We start from the raw sequence: 22,676 nt of genomic DNA, 5'->3' as shown, positions 1-22,676 counted from the left end.
ATGTACAAAACAAAAATGTATGCTACAGTGTGCTTTAAGATATTGTTTTAACAGGCCTTCTTGATTTCTTAAATGTTAAAGGTATTGAAATATGGTAAACAATGTTACTATTCCAACAGTTAAAATTTTTCCTGATTGTTAGCATATTTAACAGAGCTAGTGACACAGCAGATTAGTGAACTAACTATGCAAAATTACAGTTAACAAATATTTATTTATAATAAAATGTGTCACAGAGACATATCAGTATGGTAAGCATAATACAGTTTAGATATTCTGCATACTTTTTATTCTGCATTATTTGATGTCAATTGTTATGTATTGTAAGTCACATAAAATGATATCATTTTCTACCTTTATATGAAGAATTCATTTGGAGATAATCTATTAAATATCTATTAAAATTGTTGAAAACCATGTAAACTCCTTAGCATAGTGAATCACTTATTACCATGATATTGGAACTGAGGATATTGATTTTATTCCTAAGATAACAGGTTGAAAATTTATAGATAATATTTATTTCATGTGAAATGGCTATATACTTGGACACCCACTGATAATTTTCCATAAGAAGAAACCTGATTACTGATAAAAATGCTAAATCAGTGTTATAAGAAGCCACCAAAGAAGCTCAGCTGATTCCTCTGTGGGTTCCATGAATGCAGTAAATGTTACACCTTGTGGATTATATTTAGACACCCTGATCTTGAGTTATTACATTTTTACAATTGTATGATAAATTTCATGGAATGCAGTTATACTGTAAGTTTAAAAATTGGCATTTTCATATATTAAAATGACCATAAGTTATCTCATTTATTGAATTTAAAGTAAATTAAATGTTACATACCTCTTCTTTTTGAGGACACAAAGATGTACGTGAAAGTCTATTAGCCTTTGTGGGTGAATTTTGTGCTGAAATAATTGAATCTCTAGTTGATGTGTTTACAGGAACTAGAAAGATAAGAGATAGCTTTAAGTATGAATGTACTATAATTCCAAAGGTGAATCATGACTTGCCCGCTTGCTCTAGCATTCTCTTCATTAAGCTGCCACACTGATTAGAATTGGTAATCTATTTAAGCTAAGCAAATTTCTTCAAAGATAGTATCTTTTTTGGATGTTCATTGCCTAAAAATGTCACTTCTTCCCAGTTGCATCCATCGAAAAATCTGAAACCCTTATCTTTTGATGACCACAACCATTTAGTCTCATGAAACTAACAGGGCCCACTGACAAACTGGACTGTTTTATTTGTATTCAGTCTGCAACAACAACTTATTGCTTGTATAAAGAAATAAAGCTGTATTTTAAATTATTTTAGGAAAAGGGAATAGAAGTGATAAAATGCTGTTTTAAGAAGCTTTTTTTCACAGCAAGATTTATGGTGAACTAAAAAAAAGGAAGAAGTGATTAGAGGAAGGGTACTTCAATATTTAAAAAGTCAAACTAATCATTCCTTTTAAAATTAGGAAAAACAGCTTTCAAAACCATGTAATGGAGTCCAACTATGTATTTAATAACAGAATAATTAGTACTGTTCATAACCTTACCTCTTTCATCACTTATTTTTTTCGTTACTCCATTTGTCTATATGGCAAAATGTTAAAGAGAAAAATATTCATTAGTAACACTACTTCAGGAAGAGATTCTGTCTTCTGTCAGGAAACCACATGAATCTAGATGCTTTTCTACTCTTCATGCCCAAGTTTGTCATAAAAAGTGTAGCAAGCACAGTAAATATACTTAACTTCCCAGGATACTTTTCGCCATCTCAAATTTCATTCAATATTGAGCTCAATTTATCACAATATAGGTCTTACTCCTCTTCTGTCTGCCCTTTATTTAAAGGCACAGTGAGCCACTTAATGGATAGTTCTCAAACTTAGTCATTTAACTGTATACAGAGAAATACAATTCTACCAATTCAAACCCCAGGCAACACTATAATGCTTATTTAAAGTACTCCTTTGAACTAGAGCCAGAATAAAAATTAGTCTCCCCAGATTAGTGTAACATTTTCTATGTTTATCCCTAATTAGTCAATGTGTCCTCAAGATGGGTGTTGCCTCACTAGCCTTTGCATTCAATTGACTCAATTTGCATTCAATTGACTCAATTTGCATTCAGTTGACACATTTTCTTACTTTCTCAAGTTTAGCTTATACCAGTGCTTGGTCAAACACATGAGCATAGATTTCTTATATTACTAGTAAATAGCAATGTTATTATCACTATTGGTAATGGGCCTTGGATTTGTTTCTGTTAAATTTCACAGTACATGAATAATAAAGTTTGCCCCTGAATGGGATCACTTTTTCTGGCAAGCACTCATTTCCCCTAGTAATACCAGGTGAGTAAAAGTGATAACACATGTGAATAAAACTTAGGCAGATGAAGTAATACTAACAACATAATTTGAAATATTTTTACCTTTTGTTCTGAGCTACTGTTCTGTATCCCTGTCTGATACGCAACTGAGGATCCTGATATTTTTGTAACGTTCTTTGAAGTACTCTGAGAATGATTAACAACAGTCGATACTTGTCCTAGGAGAAAATGAGAACGAAAACCTTTGGTTTTGGACATATTGTTAAGTGTAGTAGCAAATTGTGTTTTCTTAAACTAATTATTAAAATTAAAATATTCATGAGTAACAATACTTCCAAAAGAAATACAACTGAAAGCATCATTCAATCAGTAATATATTAGGATTATTTATATATGTCCTCCCCTGGATGGTTGTAATCAATCCATCTTTCTAGTCCCAAGAGTACTGATTTTAACTCTTAAGGTTAGTTTGTATTTTCTGAAATTCTACATGAATGCAATTATACAGTGTGTACACTTTTCCTTTATTTTTATTTTGGGGGAAGTAAAATCATTTTTTTTATGCAGCATATTTTTTTTATACACCACACTTTGTAGTCTACCGTGAGCTCATGGAAATCTCAGTTGTTTTCAATTCCAGCCATTTCTAAAATGAACTTCTGCGAATTTTCATGCACAAATACACACACACACACACACACACACACACACACACACACATATCAAACATATCTATATATATAGATCTATTAAAGTATTGATCTGTCTCTAATCTATTTCAGTTAAATTGAATAAAGCTTTATCACAAAACCTGCCTTACCATATGGTAAATATAACTAAGTAACCTCAAAAACTTTATCAAAGTGATCAGCTTATTTTAATATCAATCACCAATGGATCATAATTTCTCTTCTTTCTTTTTCATATATTCCTGTAAATACTTAATAAGCAGAGAAAACCATTCATTTAAATACATATTAAGAAAATAAAAAAGTAATAATACCAACAGCAATTCTAAACTCAGTAAAAATGAAAAACAAGACTGACCAGGGAAAAAAAAAGGTCATAAATGCCGGCCCCCAGCTCCCATCCTGCTCCTGACCTCCCTTCTGGACCAGAGACTTCCGGTCCTGATAAGAGCTTCCATCCTGCCCCGGATTTCCCATTTGGACAAGAGAACTCCCATCTGAACAAGAGAGAGAGACTTCCTGAATCTGTCAGCTCTTTCTGAAACAAGTACACTGATAAGACCAAGAAGGAACCACAAGGAGATGGGCAGACGTCAAGGCAGAAGTACATACAACAAAATGAAGAGCAATACAGCATCACCAGAACCTAGCCCGCCTCCAACATCTAGACCTGAACATCAAAAACTGGAAGAAGCAGAAGAAAGTAGCCTTATGAGTAACATCATGAAGAAGGTAGAGGCTTGTGTAGAGGAAAAGACAAGAAAATTGGAAGAACGCTGTAAACAACTAGAGGAAAGGGCAAACAAATTAGAAGAAAACAATAAAGTCCTGCAAGAAAACAATAAAGACCTGGAAGAAAACAATAAAGTCCTGGAAGAAAACAATAAAGTACTGGAAGAACACAATAAAGTACTGAAAGAAAATCATTTAAAAGCAATGAAACAAATAAAGGAAACAGTCCAAGACCTGAAAAGGAAATTGAAAAAATAAAGAAGACACAAACAGAGGGAATGCTGAAAATAGAAAACCTCAGTAAAAGATCGGGAACTTCAGATGCAAGTATAACCAACAGAATGCAAGAGATGGAAGAGAGGACCTCTGGCATTGAAGATACAGTAGAAGAAATAGTTTCATCAGTCGAAGGAAACACTAAAGCCAACAAAGTCATGAACCAAAATGTCCAAGAAATTTGGGACACCATGAAAAGACCAAACCTACGAATTATAGGGATAGAAGAAGGTGAAGAATACCAACTCAAAGGCACAGAAAATATATTCAACAAAATTATAGAAGAAAACTTTCCCAACTTAAAGAAGGAAATGCCTATGAAGATACAAGAAGCCTATAGAACACCAAACATACTAGACCCCCATAAAAGTCCCCTCGACACATAATAATTAAACAACTAAATGTACAGCATAAAGAAAGAATATTAAGAGCAGCAAAGGAAAAAGGCCAAGTGACCTATAAAGGTAAACCCATCAGAATAACACCCGATTTCTCAATGAAGATTTTGAAAGCCAGAAGGACCTGGACAGATGTAATGCAGACACTAAGAGACCATGAATGTCAGCCCAGACTAATATACCAAGCAAAACTTTCAATCATCATAGATGAAAGGAACAAGACATTCAAAGACAAAGCCAGATTTAAACAATATCTATCCACAAACCCAGCCCTACAGAAAGCACTAGAAGGAAAATTCCAACTGAAGAAAGTCAGATACACACTCGAAAACACAGGCAATGGATAAAGCCACAACAGTAAACCCCAAAGAAAAGAGGTACACATGCACTACCACAAAAAATAACAGGGATGAACAATCACTGGTCGTTAATATCCCTTAATATCAACAGACTTAATTCACCTATAAAAAGACATAGGCTTACAGAATGGATACGAAAGAGGACCCATCTTTCTGCTGCATACAAGAAACACATCTCAAATTCAAAGACAGACACTACCTAAGAATAAAAGGCTGGGAAAAGACTTTCCAATCAAATGGTCTTAAGAAACAAGCAGGGTTAGCCATCCTGATATCCAACAAAATAGACTTCAAACTAAAATCAATCAAAAGAGATCAAGAAGGGCATTACATCCTCATCAAAAGAATGATCCACCAAGACGAAGTTTCAATTCTGAACATTAATGCCCCAAACACAAGTGCACCCACATATGTAAAAGAAGCATTACTAAAGTTTAAACCACATATAAAACCCCACACATTAATAGTGGGAGATCTCAACACCCCACTTTCACCACTGGACAGATCTCCCAAATCAAAACTTAACAGAGAAATAAAGGACTTAACTGATGTCATGACCCAATTGGACCTAATAGATATCTACAGAATATCCCATCCTAACAAGAAAGAATATACCTTCTTCTCAGCACCCCATGGAACTTTCTCTAAAATTGACCACATACTTGGCCACAAAGCAAATCTCAACAGATACAAAATAATTGGAATAACCTCCTGGGTTCTATCAGACCATCATGGTTTAAAGTTAGATTTCAACAACAACAAAAACTACAGAAAACCTACAATCTCATGGAAACTGAATAATGCTCAACTGAATCACCAATGGGTTAAGGAAGAAATAAAGAAAGAAATTAAAGACTTCCTAGAGATCAATAAAAATGAAGACACCACATACCCAAACTTATGGGGCACTATGAAAGCAGTGTTAAGAGGGAAATTCATAGCACTAAATGCCCACATAAAGAAGTTGGAGAAATCCCACACTAGTGACTTAACAGCACACCTGAAAGCTCTAGAACAAGAAGAAGCAAAGTCTCCCAGGAAGAATAGACGCCAGGAAATTATCAAAGTGAGAGGTGAAATTAATAAATTAGAAACTAAGAGAATAATACAAAAAATTAATGAAACAAAGAGTTGGTTCTTTGAGAAAATCAACAAGATAGACAAGCCCTTATCCAAACTAACCAAAAGACAGAGAGAGAGAATCCAAATCAACAAAATCAGAAATGAAATGGGGGACATAACAACAGACATTGAGGAAATCCAGAGAATTATAAGGTCATATTTCAAAAACCTCTACTCCACAAAACTGGAAAACCTAAAAGAAATGGACATTTTTCTGAATAGGTACCACATACCTAAGTTAAATCAAGACCAGATAAACTATTTAAATTGTCCAATAACCCCTAAGGAAATAGAAACAGTCATTAAAAGTCTCCCAACCAAAAAAAGCCCAGGACCAGATGGTTTCAGCTCAGAATTCTACCAGATCTTCAAAGAAGAGTTAATACCAATACTCTCTAAATTGTTCCATATAATAGAAACAGAAGGAACATTACCAAACTCCTTCTATGAGGCTACAATTACCCTGATTCCTAAACCAAACAAGGATGCAACAAAGAAAGAGAACTACAGACGGATCTCCCTCATGAACACTGATGCAAAAATACTCAATAAAATACTGGCAAACAGACTCCAAGAACACATCAGAACAATTATCCACCATGATCAAGTAGGCTTCATCCCGGGGATGCAAGGGTGGTTCAATGTAATACACCATATAAACAAACTCAAAGAAAAATCCACATGATCATCTCACTAGATGCACAAAAGGCATTTGACAAAATCCAACACCCCTTCATGATAAAAGTCTTGGAGCGATCAGGAATGCAGGGAACATACCTAAACATAATAAAGGCAATTTACAGCAAGCCAACAGCCAACATCAAATTAAATGGAGAGAAACTCAAAGCAATTCCACTAAAATCAGGAACGAGGCAAGGCTATCCACTCTCCCCATACTTATTCAATATAGTACTTGAAGTTCTAGCCAGAGCAATAAGACAACATAAGGAGATTAAGGGGATACAAATGGAAAGGAAGAAGTCAAGCTTTCCCTATTTGCAGATGACATGATAGTATACTTGAGTGACCCCCAAAGATTCCACTAAGGAACGGATAAAGCTTATAAACACCTTCTGCAACATAGCAGGATACAAGATCAACTCAAAAAAATCAGTAGCCCTCCTATATACAATGGACAAAGAAGCTGAGAAGGCAATCAGAGATACATCACCCTTTACAATAGCCACAAATGACATAAAATACCTTGGGGTAACACTAACCAAGCAAGTGAAGGACCTATATGACAAGAACTTTAAGTCCCTGAAAAAAGAAATTGAAGAAGATGTCAGAAAATGGAAAGATCTCCCATGCTCATGGATAGGCAGGGTTAACATAGTAAAAATGGCAATCTTACCAAAAGCAATCTACAGATTCAATGCAATCCCCATCAAAATACCAACACAATTCTTCACAGACCTGGAAAGAATAATACTCAACTTCATATGGAAAAACAAAAAACCCAGGATAGCCAAAAGAATCCTCTACAATAAAACAACCTCTGGAGGCATCATGATCCCTGACTTCAAGCTCTACTATAGAGCTACAGTAATAAAAACAGCTTGGTATTGGCATAAAAACTGACATGTGGACCAATGGAATCGAATTGAAAACCCTGACATTAACCCACACACCTATGAACATATAATTGTTGACAAAGAAGCCAAAAGTGTATAATGGAAAAAAGAAAGCATCTTCAACAAATGGTGCTGGCATAACTGGATATCAACATGTAGAAGGCTGCAAATAGATCCATATCTGTCACAAAACTTAAGTCCAAGTGGATCAAGGACCTCAACATAAATCCAGCTATTCTGAACCTGCTAGAAAAGAAAGTAGGAAGTAGTCTTGAACACATTGGCATAGGAGATCACTTCCTAAATATAACACCAGTAACACAGACACTGAGACAATCAATCAATGGGACCCCTTGAAACTGAGAAGCTTTTGTTTAGCAAAGGATAGGGTCAACAAGGCAAAGCGACAGCCTACAGAATGGGAAAAGATCTTCCCCAACCCCACATGTGACAGAGGACTGATATCCAGAATATATAAGAAACTCAAGAAATTAGACATCAAAACAACCAACAGTCCAATTGAGAAATGGGCTTTAGAACTAAACAGAGAATTCTCAACAGAGGAAACTCAGATGGCCGAAAGACTTTTAAGGAATTGCTCAACATCCTTAATCATCAGGGAAATGCAAATCAAAACAACTCTGAGATACCACCTTACGCCTGTCAGAATGGCTATGATAAAAAACACTGAAGACACTTTATGCTGGAGAGGATGTGGAACTAGGGGAACTCTCCTCCACTGCTGGTGGGAATGCAAGCTTGTACAACCACTTTGGAAATCAATATGGCGCTTTCTTAGAAAATTGGGAATCAATCTCCCCCAAGATCCAGCTATACCACTCCTGGGCATATACCCAAGAAATGCTCAATCATACCGCAAGAGCACTTGCTCAGCTATGTTCATATTAGCATTGTTTGTAATAGCCAAAACCTGAAAACAACCTAGATGCCCTTCAACTGAAGAATGGATAAATAAATTGTGGCACATATACACAATGGAATACTACTCAGCAGAGAAAAACAATGACATCATGTGGTTTGCAGGCAAATGGATGGATCTAGAAAAAATCATCCTGAGTGAGGTAACCCAGACTCAGAAAGACAAATATGGTATGTACTCAGTCATAGGAAGATGCTAGATGTGGAACAAGGATGACTGGACTGTTACTCACATCACCAGTGAGGCGGCTACCTGGAAAACGGGACCCCAAGAAAGACACGGAGAAATGGATGAGATCTACATGAACAGCCTGGACATGAGTGGGAGCAATGAAGGGCGAGGATTGAGGGAAAGAGAGCGGGAGAGCCTAGCTGGATCAAGAAAAGAGAGGGAGAACAAGGAATAGGAGACCATGGTAAATGACGACCATGTGAGAAAAGGAAGAAACAAAGAGCTAAAGAGGCCCACAGAAATCCACAAAGATACCCCCACAAAAGATTGCTGGCAATGGTCAAGAGACAGCCGGGACTGACCTACTCTGGTGATGGGATGACCAAACACCCTAATAGTTGTGCCAGAAACCCCATCTAAGGACTGAGGAATCTGGATGCAGACGTCCACGTCTAGGCCCCTGGTGGAGCGCTGGGAGTCTAATTAGTGAGAAAGAGGAGGGTGTATGTGAGTGAGAATTGTTGAAACGAAGGTTGGATCAAGCACAGGGACAAATAACCAAATGAATGGAAACATATGAACTATGAACCAAAGGCTAAGGGGCCCCCAACTGGATCAGGCCCTCTGAATAGGTGAGACAGTCGATTGGCTTGATCTGTTTGGGAGGCAACTAGGCAGTGGTACCAGGTCCTGGGCTCGTTGCACGAGTTAGCTGTTTGAAACCTAGGACTTATGCAGGGACGCTTGGCTGAATCTGGGAGGAGGGGACTGGACCTGCCTGGACTGAGTCTATCAAGTCGATCCCTGTCCTCGGGGGGAGACCTTGATCTGGAGGAGGTGGGAATGGCAGATGTTCTGGGGGGAAGGGGAGGAGGGCAGGAAGGGAGAGAACAAGGGAATCTGTGGCTATTATGTAGAACTGAATAGTATTGTAAAATAAATAAAAAAATATGATAAAAAAGTCATAAATGAACACAGCAGAGTCTACAGAGAATCACCAAATGATTAAGAAAGGAGTACAATACAAAATGCATGATATGAAAACATGCATTAAAGACAATGATCTTGAAAATTCACATATCCACTCCTACTTATGAACAAGTAAAAAATAGGAAAAAATTGTTGTCTAATAAATAAATGTAATACTAGTCTAAAAACATTTTCTACAAAACGATCCCAGACACAAATTGCTTTTTGGGTTTAAGTGACTTCATAGAATTGAAGCCAATTTCCAAGGGAAATTAAATTTACACAAACTTTCAAGACACTGAAGTGCAAACATTTCTCAACCCCCTTGTTTTTAATTGGCGTGTACACTTTATACTGTGCTGGGCTTCATAAAGTCATTTCCATACAGGCATATAATAGACTTGCCTGGTCTTTTCCCTTTCTTTCCCTTACCATTACCATTCGTCACCTTTAATCTTACACCATTTCACTTATAAATTCATGTCTTATAGGAATATATAATTTTATGTATCTGCATAAAATCTAGGATCCACAAATGGGCAAAAACAAGCAATATTTCTCACTGAGTCTAATTTAATTTGCTTAATATAATTTTCTACAATTGCATATATATTTTTGCAAATGACACAATTTTGTTCTCTTTTTGACTAAATATATTTCTGTTGTACATATACACCATATTTTCTTTATTCTTTTGCTGAAGGACACCTATTTTGATTTCATAATTAATTATGAACTGTACTGAAATAAACATTGATGTGCAAGTTTCTGTATATGTTTTAAGTTTTTAGGGTAAATATCCAAAAGGGATTTATCTAGTTAACATGGTAGAATTTATTTATTTTTTTTTAGAACAATCCATACAGATTTTTACAGTGACTACATTAATTTATATTTCCACCAGCATGTAAAGACATACTTTCTTTTATTTTTTATCCACATCCTCATCAGCATTCGTTATTTGTTTTTTAATGATTGGAATTGTGTCTGGAGTGGGAAATAATGGCAGTGTTTTGATTTGCACTTCTCAAGGTGTTTTGGCTTACATTTTTCTAATGATGTTGACCATTTATTTCATCAGTTTCTTGGCCATTTATGCTTCATCTTTTGAGAAGTGCCTATGCATGAATTTATTTACATGTTGTATTGGTCAACTTCCTGTTGACCTATTGTCTAGAATCATTTTTTTGGAGAGTGAGGTCATTTAATTCTGTGCAAATACATTTGGTAATTCTTGCTAAATCCTTGTCTATGCCTATGTCTTTAAGCATATTCCCTAATTTTTACCTAAGTTTCAGATATTTTACATTATTTGATATATCTGGAATTGAATTTTGTATATGGTAAGAAATAGACATCTAGTTTATTCTTCTACTTGTAGATATCCAGCTTTCCAGGAACCATTTGCTGAAGACAGTATCGTTTTCTCCAATACATATTTTTAGCTTCTTTGTAAGAAGTCAGTTGGCATCTGGTAGTGTGGGCTTATAGGGTCTTCTCTTTTATTCCATTATTCTACATGCCCTTTTTTGTAGCAGTGTCATGTTGTTTTTGGTATTATGGTTATCTTAGGTTTCTACTGTTGTAATAAAAACCATGACCAAGAGAATCTTTGGGAAAAGGGGTGTATTTCATCTCACCACTGTAGTTCACCAGGAAGGAAAATCAAGGCAGAAACTCAAGGCAGGAACCTGAGGGCAGGAACTGAAGCAGAAGCCATGGAGGAGTGATGCTTATTGGGTTGTTCCTCCTGGCTTGCTCAGTTTCCCTTTATATACACCCCAGGATCACCTGCACAGGGATTCACTTCCCACAATTAGTTGGGCTCTTTCACATCAATCACAAATCAAGAAAATGCCTCATAGGTTTGTGTACAGGTTAAAATAATGAGGATATTTTCTCAATTGAAGTTTCTTCTTTACAGATTACTCTAGCTTGTGTTCAGTGGACAAAAAAACAACCACAACAATGGCTCGACTTCAAATTTAGTATGGTGATACTTTCAGCACTGTTTTTTTTTCAGGTATTGTTTTGTATATTCAGGATCTTCTGTGCTTACATTTGAATTTGGGGGATTATTTTATCTATTTCTTTCAAGAATTTCATAATAATTTTGATAAGAATTACATTAAACTTGTAGATTGATTTTGATAGTATAGCCATTTCCACAATATTAATTATGCTGATCCATAACTTGAGAGGTCTTCCAATTTTCTTGAGTCATCAATTTCTTCAGCATTTTAAAGTTGTCATTGTAGAGTTCTTTTGTTTTCTTGATTATGTTTACTCCCAAATATTTAATAAGCTTTTGTGAATGGCGTTGTTCTTTTGGCTTTCTCAGGATGTTTTATATTATGATAAAGGTATGTTAATTATTAAGAAAGGTCTTCTGGAGAAACTATGCTGACCATACATCCCTCTACATTCTCAAAGGTGTCCAAAGAGTTTGTTGTTAGAGCTTTTTTTATCTTCTTGTATACAGAATAACACTGACGACAAATAATGAGGATGTTCCTTCTTTCTTTACCATTTATATTCTTTTTTGTATTCTTATCTTTTCCTATTGTTTTAGGTAAAACTATAAGCATGATATATTGTATATACGGGATTAGAGTGTAGGCAACATGTCCTTTATTTGGTGGAAAAGATTTGAGCTCTCAACTCAGCATAATGTTAGGTACAGATTTGCCACACATAACCTTTCTTGTGTTAGGCGTGTTTCTTCATAACTTTTTCCATGAGGGTATGAGGGATTTTTGTGAAAAATCACATTTTTATCTATTAGATGTTATTATATGTTACATTTATAATAAAAATCATAATGAATCCTATTGTTTTATAATTACCATATACTAATAAAGAAGACAAAAACAAAACAGAGCAGAAAACTAAACTGGACTTCATTCAAAGAGGGCAGGCAAAGGCATAACAACCTAATAGTTATTCTGTTCAATATAGATTCAAACTAAGTTGAAAAGTCTTCTGACATTTGATACTGTCGAAAATGTAAACAGTGCTTAATTATTTGATGATATGGAATTATGAAGTATTAGTATGTGTGATGTAATAATGGTATTTTTATACCATATTTGTAAAATGTTCTCTATTTTTTCAGAATACATATTGAAATACTGATGATGATGTTATAAGTGCAATGGGCTTCAAAACAATTTGGCAACACATAAATGTTGAAGCCATAGTTAAAGTGGCTCATGAATTGTTGAAAATGATAGTCATGGCCATGCAAAGCTTCACTGCCACCTCCTCAGTTTTATTTGTACTTGAATTATTTAATAGAAAAAGCTTAAAATTATTTAAAAACTATAAAAATATCTGCCAAAGGGAAAAAATCAATGCTGATTTTAAATAGCAATGCACAGAGGAGTGTATATAGCATCATATTAGAAATATTATATAAACAGTAATTAAAATATTTTGTCAGAATTATGAAAAAAATTAACTAGAATATTTTGCCTGTGTGTAGGCATGTGTGTGTTGTGTGTACATGCCCATGATGGTGTACATATGTTTACAGTGTGTGTATTTAAGTGTATGTACAGGTATGTGGAGGTCTGAGGTCAATGACGAGTGTCTACTTTGATCAGGTTCTACTTTAATATTAGGAACCAGAGCTTCTTACTGAACATGGAGTTCATCTATTCAGCTGGCCTCTGAGGCCTAGGCATCCATTTATCTCTGCCCCCACCCCATCCTAGCACTGGAGTTAGGAACTCAGGACTTTAACATAACTGCTGGGACTCTGAATTCAGGTCCTTGTATCTGTGTGACAAAACTTCAAAGACTGAGCCATTTCCCTAGTCCCAGATGGGTTTTTTAAAATATAAAAACAATCAACTGTCAACCTGAAGTCTATTTTAAATGAGAATAACAAATTTCAGGAGTAAAGATCAAGAGATTATCATATTAAAAATAACAGCAGCAGCAAAATCTAGGCTCATGTGCTTCTAGAAAGGCTGGCATATATGAGACACTACAGAAGAAGACTGAGGTGGATGATAGGACACCAGAAAAATATCCTGGAAAAATGTATTAAAGGGAAAAGCCATGGTAACTATCATGGTAAACAATATTTTTCCCTTAATAAGTTTACAAAACATATTTCATAATTAAAAGGAAAATTTACCACGTTATCTAATCTGACATTGGATGTATGTAGATGTAGTACATGAGAAAATTCTGAAGGAGAAGAATATTAGGATATAGTAACAGGAATGCTATATTCCAGTGAAGGAGGTACAATGATGACTCACTTGTTTATTCTAAAAAAAAATAATATTATAACCTAGAATATCTCTGACAAAACTGCTCAGAAAGCATAACAACAATAGCCAGGCTGTTAACGAACTTGCAAATAGGCATAGATGTCTGGTCGCTTATGTTTGTATTAACAGGCCAAGGGAAGCTGAATCAGAGGGACTGCTACAAGTTTGAGGCCAAGCTGGACTGCAAGATGAGACTCTGAAAACAACAACCATAATGACAAAAGACATGTTCAATAGTATTAAAGAGTGAAGTAGCCATAGTTAGCTGTAATAACTGTTGGTAGAGGAAGAGGAAGATTTCCTTAGGGGCTATGGTAGGTTGCCCAAACTCTAATAGGAGGTTGAGAAAAGCTAACTGGAGGTGGGGTTAGCTTTTGCAACCTAAATGCTGCCCCACCCCCAGTGACACTTCTTTTACAACAAGGCCACACCTACTAACCCTTTGCAAACTAACTAGGGACCAAGCATTCGAATACATGAGCCTATGGAGGTCATTCTCATTAAAGGCATCACAGAGAAGGACAAGCTCATATTCAGAGGGTCCTGTGACAGACTAGACAGGTAAAGATTACTAGCATTGTCCTTTTGTGGGGTTTCTGGATTTTATAAAAAGCAAACAGATTATACACAGTGGGGAAAAATACTTGGAGTCTGTTTTCTTTAGGTTTTAACCAGTAAGGTATGTTTCAAGGTTATTCCAAGTTTACACATTAACTGCAACTTGAAAGCTATTAGTGAAAAAAAAAATGTCATAGCATTCAGTTTTAATGTTTTTCATTTTTATCTTTATCATTAGAGTACTTCTTGTTTTGGGGCTCATGGTATAATCTGGTGAGCTTAAATGAAGAACAAACAGTGACACAGCCTAACAATGATAGAAAGTGATACTTCAATAAATGTTCATTTTATCATGGAGTCAATGAATTTAGCTTCTGAAATATTCCTGAGTTTTCTAAAATCATTCTGAGAATATAAAGTACAATCAGTCAATTTGTATCTCTAATTAATAATAATAAATCCTGCATCAAACTGTTCTTAAGTGAAAGTTCAATAACCAGTAAAAAAAAAAGTGAGTTATCTAGAGATTAAATTCTGAAAGCAGTACATGAGAGGCAGCCTCAAAAATCAGCAATTCATCAGAATAAACTAAAGCTTCATGTGCATTCAAGTGAAGATTACCACCAACTCAGTTTTCTCCAAAATCACTACTTTAAATATTTGATATTTACTAAAATATTCAATTACCTGATGTTTCTTTTAATGCTTCCTGGTCACCACCAGGATAAACTACTTTTATATCATCAAACTCCTTCTTTTTCTTCTTTATATAGGCTTAAAAATGTAATAAGACATATTATTAGTAGTGATAATTGAATTAGCCAAGATCAAATATCCATTTTTGCTCAAGAGGAAATAAGTCCTTGTTAATCTATATTTGGTATTTAGAAGATATAAGGGAGAAGATGGAGAAATGTCAAATGGGAGGAGATAATTATTTCTGAAATAATATGCCTTTAACTTAAATGATACTTGGAGAGACTTTTTTTTATTTTTGAAAGAAGGAAACCTGCATCATAATCTACTGGAGCATGTAGTTTCCTTTCTGAAGGAATGCATACCAGCATAAAGACATTGATGAGGATTTATCAGCCCACAATGCCTATGAGATTCTTGAATTTGACTTAGAGATGAATAAAAGAAAAAAAGATAGGTGTGTGTATATATCTATACATATGTTTTCTGCTTGGTAGAAGAAGACATTACTACTGTGATAACAAGTGTGAAAATGATGTCTTAATTCCGTGTCACTTCAATATTATAGAAATATTATTAGTATACAATTTTCTAAGGAATATCTGATGTAGCAGTGTTTAAGAGTGCTACTGTTGGAGCTCAGCAGATGGTTCTGAAGTTAAGAGCACTTCCTGCCCTTGTGGAAACCCTGGGTTTGGTTCCCAAGGCTCACATGATGGCTCACAACCAACCAGTTCCAGGGGTCTGTTGCCCTCTTCTAACCTCCAGAGATATCAGGTATGTACCTGGCATACAGGATAAAATACACATAAAATAAAAAAAATTAAATGTTTAGAAATGTTGACAATTCACATCAGTTCCCTATTATATGACAACGAGATGTTGGGTTGTACAAAGCTATTAAAGTGATTTGTAATCTGAAGCACAGGGCTGAATCTACCAAACTTATTTAGTAGATTTATTTTTCTCAAAATTTTATGACATGCAAAATTAGACGTTTAGTATTAGAGCGACTGAAATTATTAGAAATCTGTAGCTATATAGAGTATTGCAAGCTTCCAGTGAGTCAAAGAAGAGGGATCATGCAGCTTATGGTTATCAAGAAATACCACACTGAATGTATATTGAGTGTGAACGATTAGAAAGAAAAAGTGAATAGGCAATAGTAGGTTGAGAAAAAGAACACAGGGAGGCAACAAAAGGGAAACAATCGGTTTAATAATGGTCAGTACTCCTATATGACAGAGCTATCAATGAAGACTTATTATGTGCCAAAATTTTAAAGGTCTTCATAGATGTTGTTTAGTGTAATATGTTCAGTTTTAGAGGGGAAAAGTGTCTGTGAAATGTTAAATAACTTACCAAAACCATTAACAGGTATTGAAAATTATAAAGGAGAAGTTAGAGGAAGAGTTGGACAGTAGTAGTCTGGCTCCAGAGCCTGTACACTGTCCCAGTAGAGGACAGTTGTCATCCTCAAGCACATAGTGCAACATGAAATCTAGAACTTTAAATAAGGACTGGACTCCGTGTGTGATGGATGCTTGCATACACCATTTAAACTGAATTTAATGGGAAATGGCTTGGGCAGCAGAAGACATTATCAGAATTACATAGATGCACAATATGGGTGGAGGAAGGTAAAAGCAGCATCCAGTTAAGAGCAGTTAATAAGGTAATAAATAGAGTCACATCAGGAGAATCTGAACTGAAGTGGGATTGAGAAGAAACAAGACTGATGGCCATGTTCTTCCTCAATAGTATGCATTCCTAAAACTTTTTTAGAATTCTGTGTTAACCAATAACTAATATAGATAGTTTCACTGTAATATCTTAATGTTACACATAAAATGCAGCTGATGTGAATTGGACTTGGTCAAGTCATGCTGTTACTTTTTTTTTTTTTTTTTTCCAAAACAGGGTTTCTCTGTGTAGCTTTGTGCCTTTCCTGGAACTCACTTGGTAGCCCAGGCTGGCCTCGAACTCACAGAGATCCGCCTGGCTCTGCCTCCCGAGGGCTGGGATTAAAGGCGTGCGCCACCACCACCCGGCAAATGCTGTTACTTTTAAACCTTCTTCTATTCTTTTCCATTTTATTTCTCCCTTCCTTTCTCTACACGTTTTCTCCATCTTTATTTCTCTAATTTCCCAGGTTCTTTTGATTCTTATTACTTGACAATATACCAAAACACAATGTTGATGTATATAAGCAATTATTTTACATATTAGTTTTAATGTGTTAGTAAACTATGTGTTATCTTACGTACAGGGAAATTGGTGCAAAAACTGTAGGGCAATCAAATTTGTCTCTTGAACAAGTTGATAAGATTATTTTAGTTTAGGAGCGTGTGTGTGTGTGTGTGTGTGTTTGCACATGTCATCTTTTCAACTTGAACAATAATGTGGAAATGGTTAGTTTGGGACCACAGATAAAGTGAGTAGCAAGTACAAGTATGTAAGATATTACATTACAGTGATCAATGCTTCCTTCTTAGTGCCATAATATTCTCACATTCATAAGCAGTTCCATTTTGTCCTTTGTATTCAAATGCATTTCTTCCCATGTCATCTTTAATGTCAGTATCCTGCATATTTTGTAAATGATAAGCCATTTTTTTCTCTAATATTGCTTGTTTCTAAAATATTAAAGAAAATATACTGATTAGTATTAATTTGGCATTTATAAATTCAAAACAAATATTTAAATAATCTAGTATAGTGGAAATAAACACTTATTCTTGTCTTGTGACTTTTAAATTTAGAGTATTTAAAGAGCAGTAAGGAGTCGATTTCTATTTCTGATCAAATACTTAGGTACAATTTACCTCACTGTATACTTTGGTAGAATTATTGAAGTTTTTGAAATGTAACTTTTTGTGAATCTCTTGTATACTACTGATCATGGATGTGGCAGAAGAGAGATAAATGTACAGAGAGAGTCCTAGACATTTTATTTAGCATTCTGTAAGAAAAAGGATTAGTACACATAGAGAAGCACCCAAGATAGCATAAAGGAACATCCTGAGGGGTAAGAGAGAACAGAGCTTTGCATTTCCATAAAGATGAAAATTATATGTATTTTCACAAGCCCCGATATAAAGGCTTCATGATTCATACTGGCTAGAATACTAAAATGACCCTTGCTTCAATAATAGGGAATAACTAGTTCAGATAACTGGTAACACTAACCTCAGCTAATAAATCATAAAAAATTCTGATTAATCAAATTGTTTCCAAAGTTATAAAAAGACTGAATACAAGAAGTCAATATATGGCATGAAGTTCAAGACACTAGGCCTATAAAGACACAGGGCCATGTGACCTATAAAAATATATCATTCAATTATAATTAACCGAGGAAAGACAGAGAAGTTAGACTTCAAGCCGAGAATATCAATGCACCCAGCATAGTTGCATTTTGTACGGATTCAATGATAGAACGTCTCTTAAAGGAAGCACTGAAAGGGAAATGACTCAGATATAGAGACCATTTAATGTAGTTAAGGTCCTGGAAAGAGGAAAACATGGATGTGCATGTGCAGTTGATCTACACTGCAAACTTGTTGGGATTAAGAATAACCATGGGAAGCCGGGTGGTGGCGCATGCCTTTAATCCCAGCACTCGGGAGGCGGAGGCAGGCGGATCTCTGTGAGTTCGAGGCCAGCCTGGGCTACCAAGTGAGTCCTAGGAAAGGCGCAAAGCTACACAGAGAAACCCTGTCTCGAAAAAACAAAAGAAAACAAAACAAAAAAAAAAAAAAAAGAATAACCATGGGTATATACCACATGGTGGATCTGTGAGATTGTTTACTGAAAAGAAAAGACACACCCAAAATGTGGGCAGTACTAATCCAGGGGCTGGAACCTCAGAATAAATTAATAAAATGAAGGAAGGTGAGCTGAGCACAAACAATTCCAGACTGTGGCTATAATAGGAACAGCTGTCATTATCCTGCATTCTCTTTTTCCTAAAATGACAGATAGACTGGATCCTCTCAGACTAAAAGCCACATTTAACTCCCCCTTTCTTGAATAAGAGCTAGAACAGAAATATTTTAAAATTACTACCTAAAAAAATTCCAAAGTTGTTACAAATAGTGAACTCAGAGGTTCAGGAGAAACCCGAGCAAAATTACAAACAACTGAATGAGATCATGCTACACTGATATCATATCTAGACACTGACTCCACAAGATAAAACAAACAAAAAACACAAACAACAAAAACAAAAACAACAACAAAAAATCCATGCTAACATTTCTTCTGCAAAATTCTACACAAACTTTTGGCAATTTGTATCTAACTGCATGCCATATAAATTACAGTACAATCTGACCAAATGAATTGATTTAATGACCATGAATTCCAGATTTATTGAACATTTATTATTTGATTAATATTATACACTTCCTGAGAACCATAAATATAAACTCAACAAAATCATAAAAGAAAATATTCAACAACCTACCAACATTCCTTCCTGATAAAACTTTTGGCAATCTAGTAATAAAATTTTCTAAAACTGTTGAAATGTATGTATGAAAGTCACAGAACCTCATAGCTAATTCTAGAAAAAGTAAAGTTTTACTTTTGAGATGTGTATCAATGAAAGTTGCTATGCCTACTACTATTTTATTATTAAAGCCTACTGTAATTAACTATTTTTATGTATGTATGTGTGTGTGATATCTGTAGGTGTTTATGGAGCTATTGAAACATTGAATATCAGGTGATATGCAGATTATACTAAATAAGACAAGCCTACTTATTCATAGGAACAGTGAATCTCAAACAAGACTAATATGCACTGTGAGAAGAAGAATGGAAAATAAAATGCAAACTTCAATTTATAATATTTTATAGGAAAATAAAATAGACACTTCAATTTCCAATATTTTATTAAGTTTAAGTATAATGATATATTGTAATACAAATCAAACTTTATAAATTTTATACCTAAATTTGTCAAGTATAATTTACTCAAAATTTAATTCTAGACCTACATTCATTAACATGAAAAATCATTTAGTGTTGTTTTTATTAAATGAAGAAGCAACCTACAAAATAATCTATAAGATGTAAAAGTAAAACCAGGAGAGGGGCCTTGGGTGTTAAGAGCACCTGCAGTGAACTTGGATTCGGTTCACAGTACCTACATGGTGGTACAACATGTAATTCAAGTTACAGGGGACCTGATTGCCTCTTTTGCCTCTGTACACATAATGTACAGTACATATATGCTGTTAAATACTCATAGACATAAGCTAAAAATGAATATATCTTTTTATAAAAATGTAAAAGAATGTGCTTGCTTTAGGAGTAAATAAATATTTATAAGAAGATTGTATGTTGTGTGTGTGTGTGTGTGTGTACTTAGCAGTTGGTAAGCTCATAAAGGGATTCTATAAACTGCTGTTTCTCCTTATAAGGCTTTATATTCTAAATCACAAAGCACAACATATTATTAAACTTAAAGGGAGTAAAACTTTTTAAAAAATGAAGGAAAAACAAAGAATTTTTACCAAAAACTTAGAGTTCTCTAAAAGAACATTTTTATAAGAGTAAGATTTTTATGGGAATTAAAGCTACTATTGTATTGTGAAGATAAATCCAAAAGTGGTTACATCAAATAATGGAGCAGTGCTTTTTACATTATACAAATGCATTAGACAGGACATGTAAAAGTGCGCGTATCTGGGTCTAGTGGCTATGGCAGTGGGTGCAAAGCCTGTCCGTCTGCTCTCAGAAAGCTGAAGCCTGCAGGTCTCTTGGAGCCTGTCCAGGAGTTCATAAACAGGCCATGCACTTAGCAACAGCCAGGTTTTGTTCCTTAAGTTTTTAACATTTAGTTTTGCAGAATACATGTTTTTTGAATAATTGGTCACTCAAATATTTACTCTGAAAAACCAAGCTTCTCTTCCACCATCCCAAGAAAGAACTTAGAGCTCCCACTACCTTTCTGTCACTCTCTTCTTGGCTTCTGCGCCTCTGTTCCTCCACCCTCTGCTCTTTCTTGGCATCTTCTCCAATCTTCGAGAGCAGCAGCATCTCCTTTGTCTTCCACTCCTAGAGACCAAAGAAGTACCATGCAGGTGAGAGTGTGTTTTGTTTTCACGAAAGATGCGTTTTGTTTCCACCACCAAGAAAAAACCGGCAAGTCATGGGCCCAACAGTTACAGGCCAGATATGTGCAAGTCATCGGTGCTTTTCAAATGGGCTTTTCTTAGGGCACGTGTATTAAGAAAGCAGCCACGAGGCTGGGAGGTGCTCCAGGGGTGAGGTGCCTGCTGTCAAGCCAGTTAACTTGAGAACTTTTGCCAGAAACCTCGTACAGGAGGAAAGAACTGACTCCCATAAGCTGTCCAGACTTCACTGCACTGTGCGATGTGCACACATGAATTAATAATTTTTAATTAAAATAAATTAGCTATGGTTAAATTTTACTAAAGATAACTTAAAAATTATTTCCCATGCACACACATTCAAGTTTAATGACACGTGAAGCCATGCTTTGTAACTTTTTTACAATGATCTTTAAAAACAAAAATTGTGCCGGGTGTTGGTGGCGCACGCCTTTAATCCCAGCACTCGGGAGGCGGAGGCAGGCGGATCTCTGTGAGTTCGAGGCCAGCCTGGGCTACCAAGTGAGCTCCAGGAAAGGCACAAAGCTACACAGAGAAACCCTGTCTCAAAAAAACAAAAAACAAACAAAAAAAATGTTTCATTATGCAGTTATATCTGCCCCTACCATTAAAATTATTTACAAATGGAAAAACTACACATTTTTATTCCTCATAACATTTAATTCACCTCTTACCTCTTCGATTTTTCTACGAAGATTAAGTTTTTTTCTTGTGTATTCCCGCTGCCATCGCTCTTCTCTGTCCATGCGGAGCAGGCGCTGCTCTTCTGCTGTGCGGTCAAGCTGTTCTAATTCTCTATTGATCATATCCAGATATCTGAGTGAGAACGAACATTTGATTGCAGGTGAACTGCGAGCTTTATCATCATACTCTAAGTCAAGCCCTGCCTGGCTGGTCATGAGAATTTTCATAGGGGTTATGTATTTTGATGTTGTTTTATCAGTTCCATTCATCATTCAGATCAGACGTACTCATAATGTCTGCCTTGTTTTTAATTCTTCGTTTTGCATGCATATTTGTTATCAAGGTCAAAGAAAGAATGGGATGGGGAACAAACTGATTCAGTGCTTTACACAGTGAGCAGTAAGTCAGTGGGTTTAGAATCTGGACTTACAAACACAACAGAAAACAAGCAAGGCTTCAAATGCATTCACTGAAAGAATGTTTTCAGAACAAAGTGAGCACTAGGCTCTTGGTAGCAACACAAACTCCCACTGAAGGCCGGGGACAGCAGTGTGTCTTATGGCACTGCTGGGAAACAAAAACTGCATAATATCAAATAATGTAACATAAAAGACTCACTCTTGGTAAAGCGAAGAGTGGAACACTGTTTTGCTTTCAGAAAGATAAATTTGTTAATGTAATGCTAATTAATGATTATGAATGAGAAATAGCTGAATAAATTTGCAGTTATTTCAGAATGTTTATATTT

General features: G+C 35.4%; 1 protein-coding gene across 2 annotated transcripts in view; it reads right to left on the bottom strand.

Annotated features, from left to right (window-relative positions):
• The window catches only part of LOC102909794 (fibrous sheath-interacting protein 2-like), an 82,088-nt gene that overhangs the window by 53,271 nt on the left and 6,141 nt on the right, over positions 1 to 22,676 (bottom strand). For both annotated transcript variants that reach the window (XM_076569852.1, XM_076569853.1), the window contains exons 6-12: positions 21,919 to 22,060; positions 21,057 to 21,167; positions 17,614 to 17,737; positions 15,093 to 15,179; positions 2,437 to 2,552; positions 1,557 to 1,593; positions 854 to 957 (exon numbers count right to left, since the gene is read on the bottom strand). In XM_076569852.1, coding sequence (XP_076425967.1) covers positions 854 to 957; positions 1,557 to 1,593; positions 2,437 to 2,552; positions 15,093 to 15,179; positions 17,614 to 17,737; positions 21,057 to 21,167; positions 21,919 to 22,060 — 721 coding nt within the window. The remainder of the gene's footprint in view (positions 1 to 853; positions 958 to 1,556; positions 1,594 to 2,436; positions 2,553 to 15,092; positions 15,180 to 17,613; positions 17,738 to 21,056; positions 21,168 to 21,918; positions 22,061 to 22,676) is intronic.

The sequence above is a fragment of the Peromyscus maniculatus genome, chromosome 4, assembly GCF_049852395.1.
Source record: "Peromyscus maniculatus bairdii isolate BWxNUB_F1_BW_parent chromosome 4, HU_Pman_BW_mat_3.1, whole genome shotgun sequence".
In the NCBI taxonomy this organism is placed as follows: Eukaryota; Metazoa; Chordata; class Mammalia; order Rodentia; family Cricetidae; genus Peromyscus; species Peromyscus maniculatus.
This window is presented reverse-complemented; position numbering and strand designations above follow the sequence as displayed.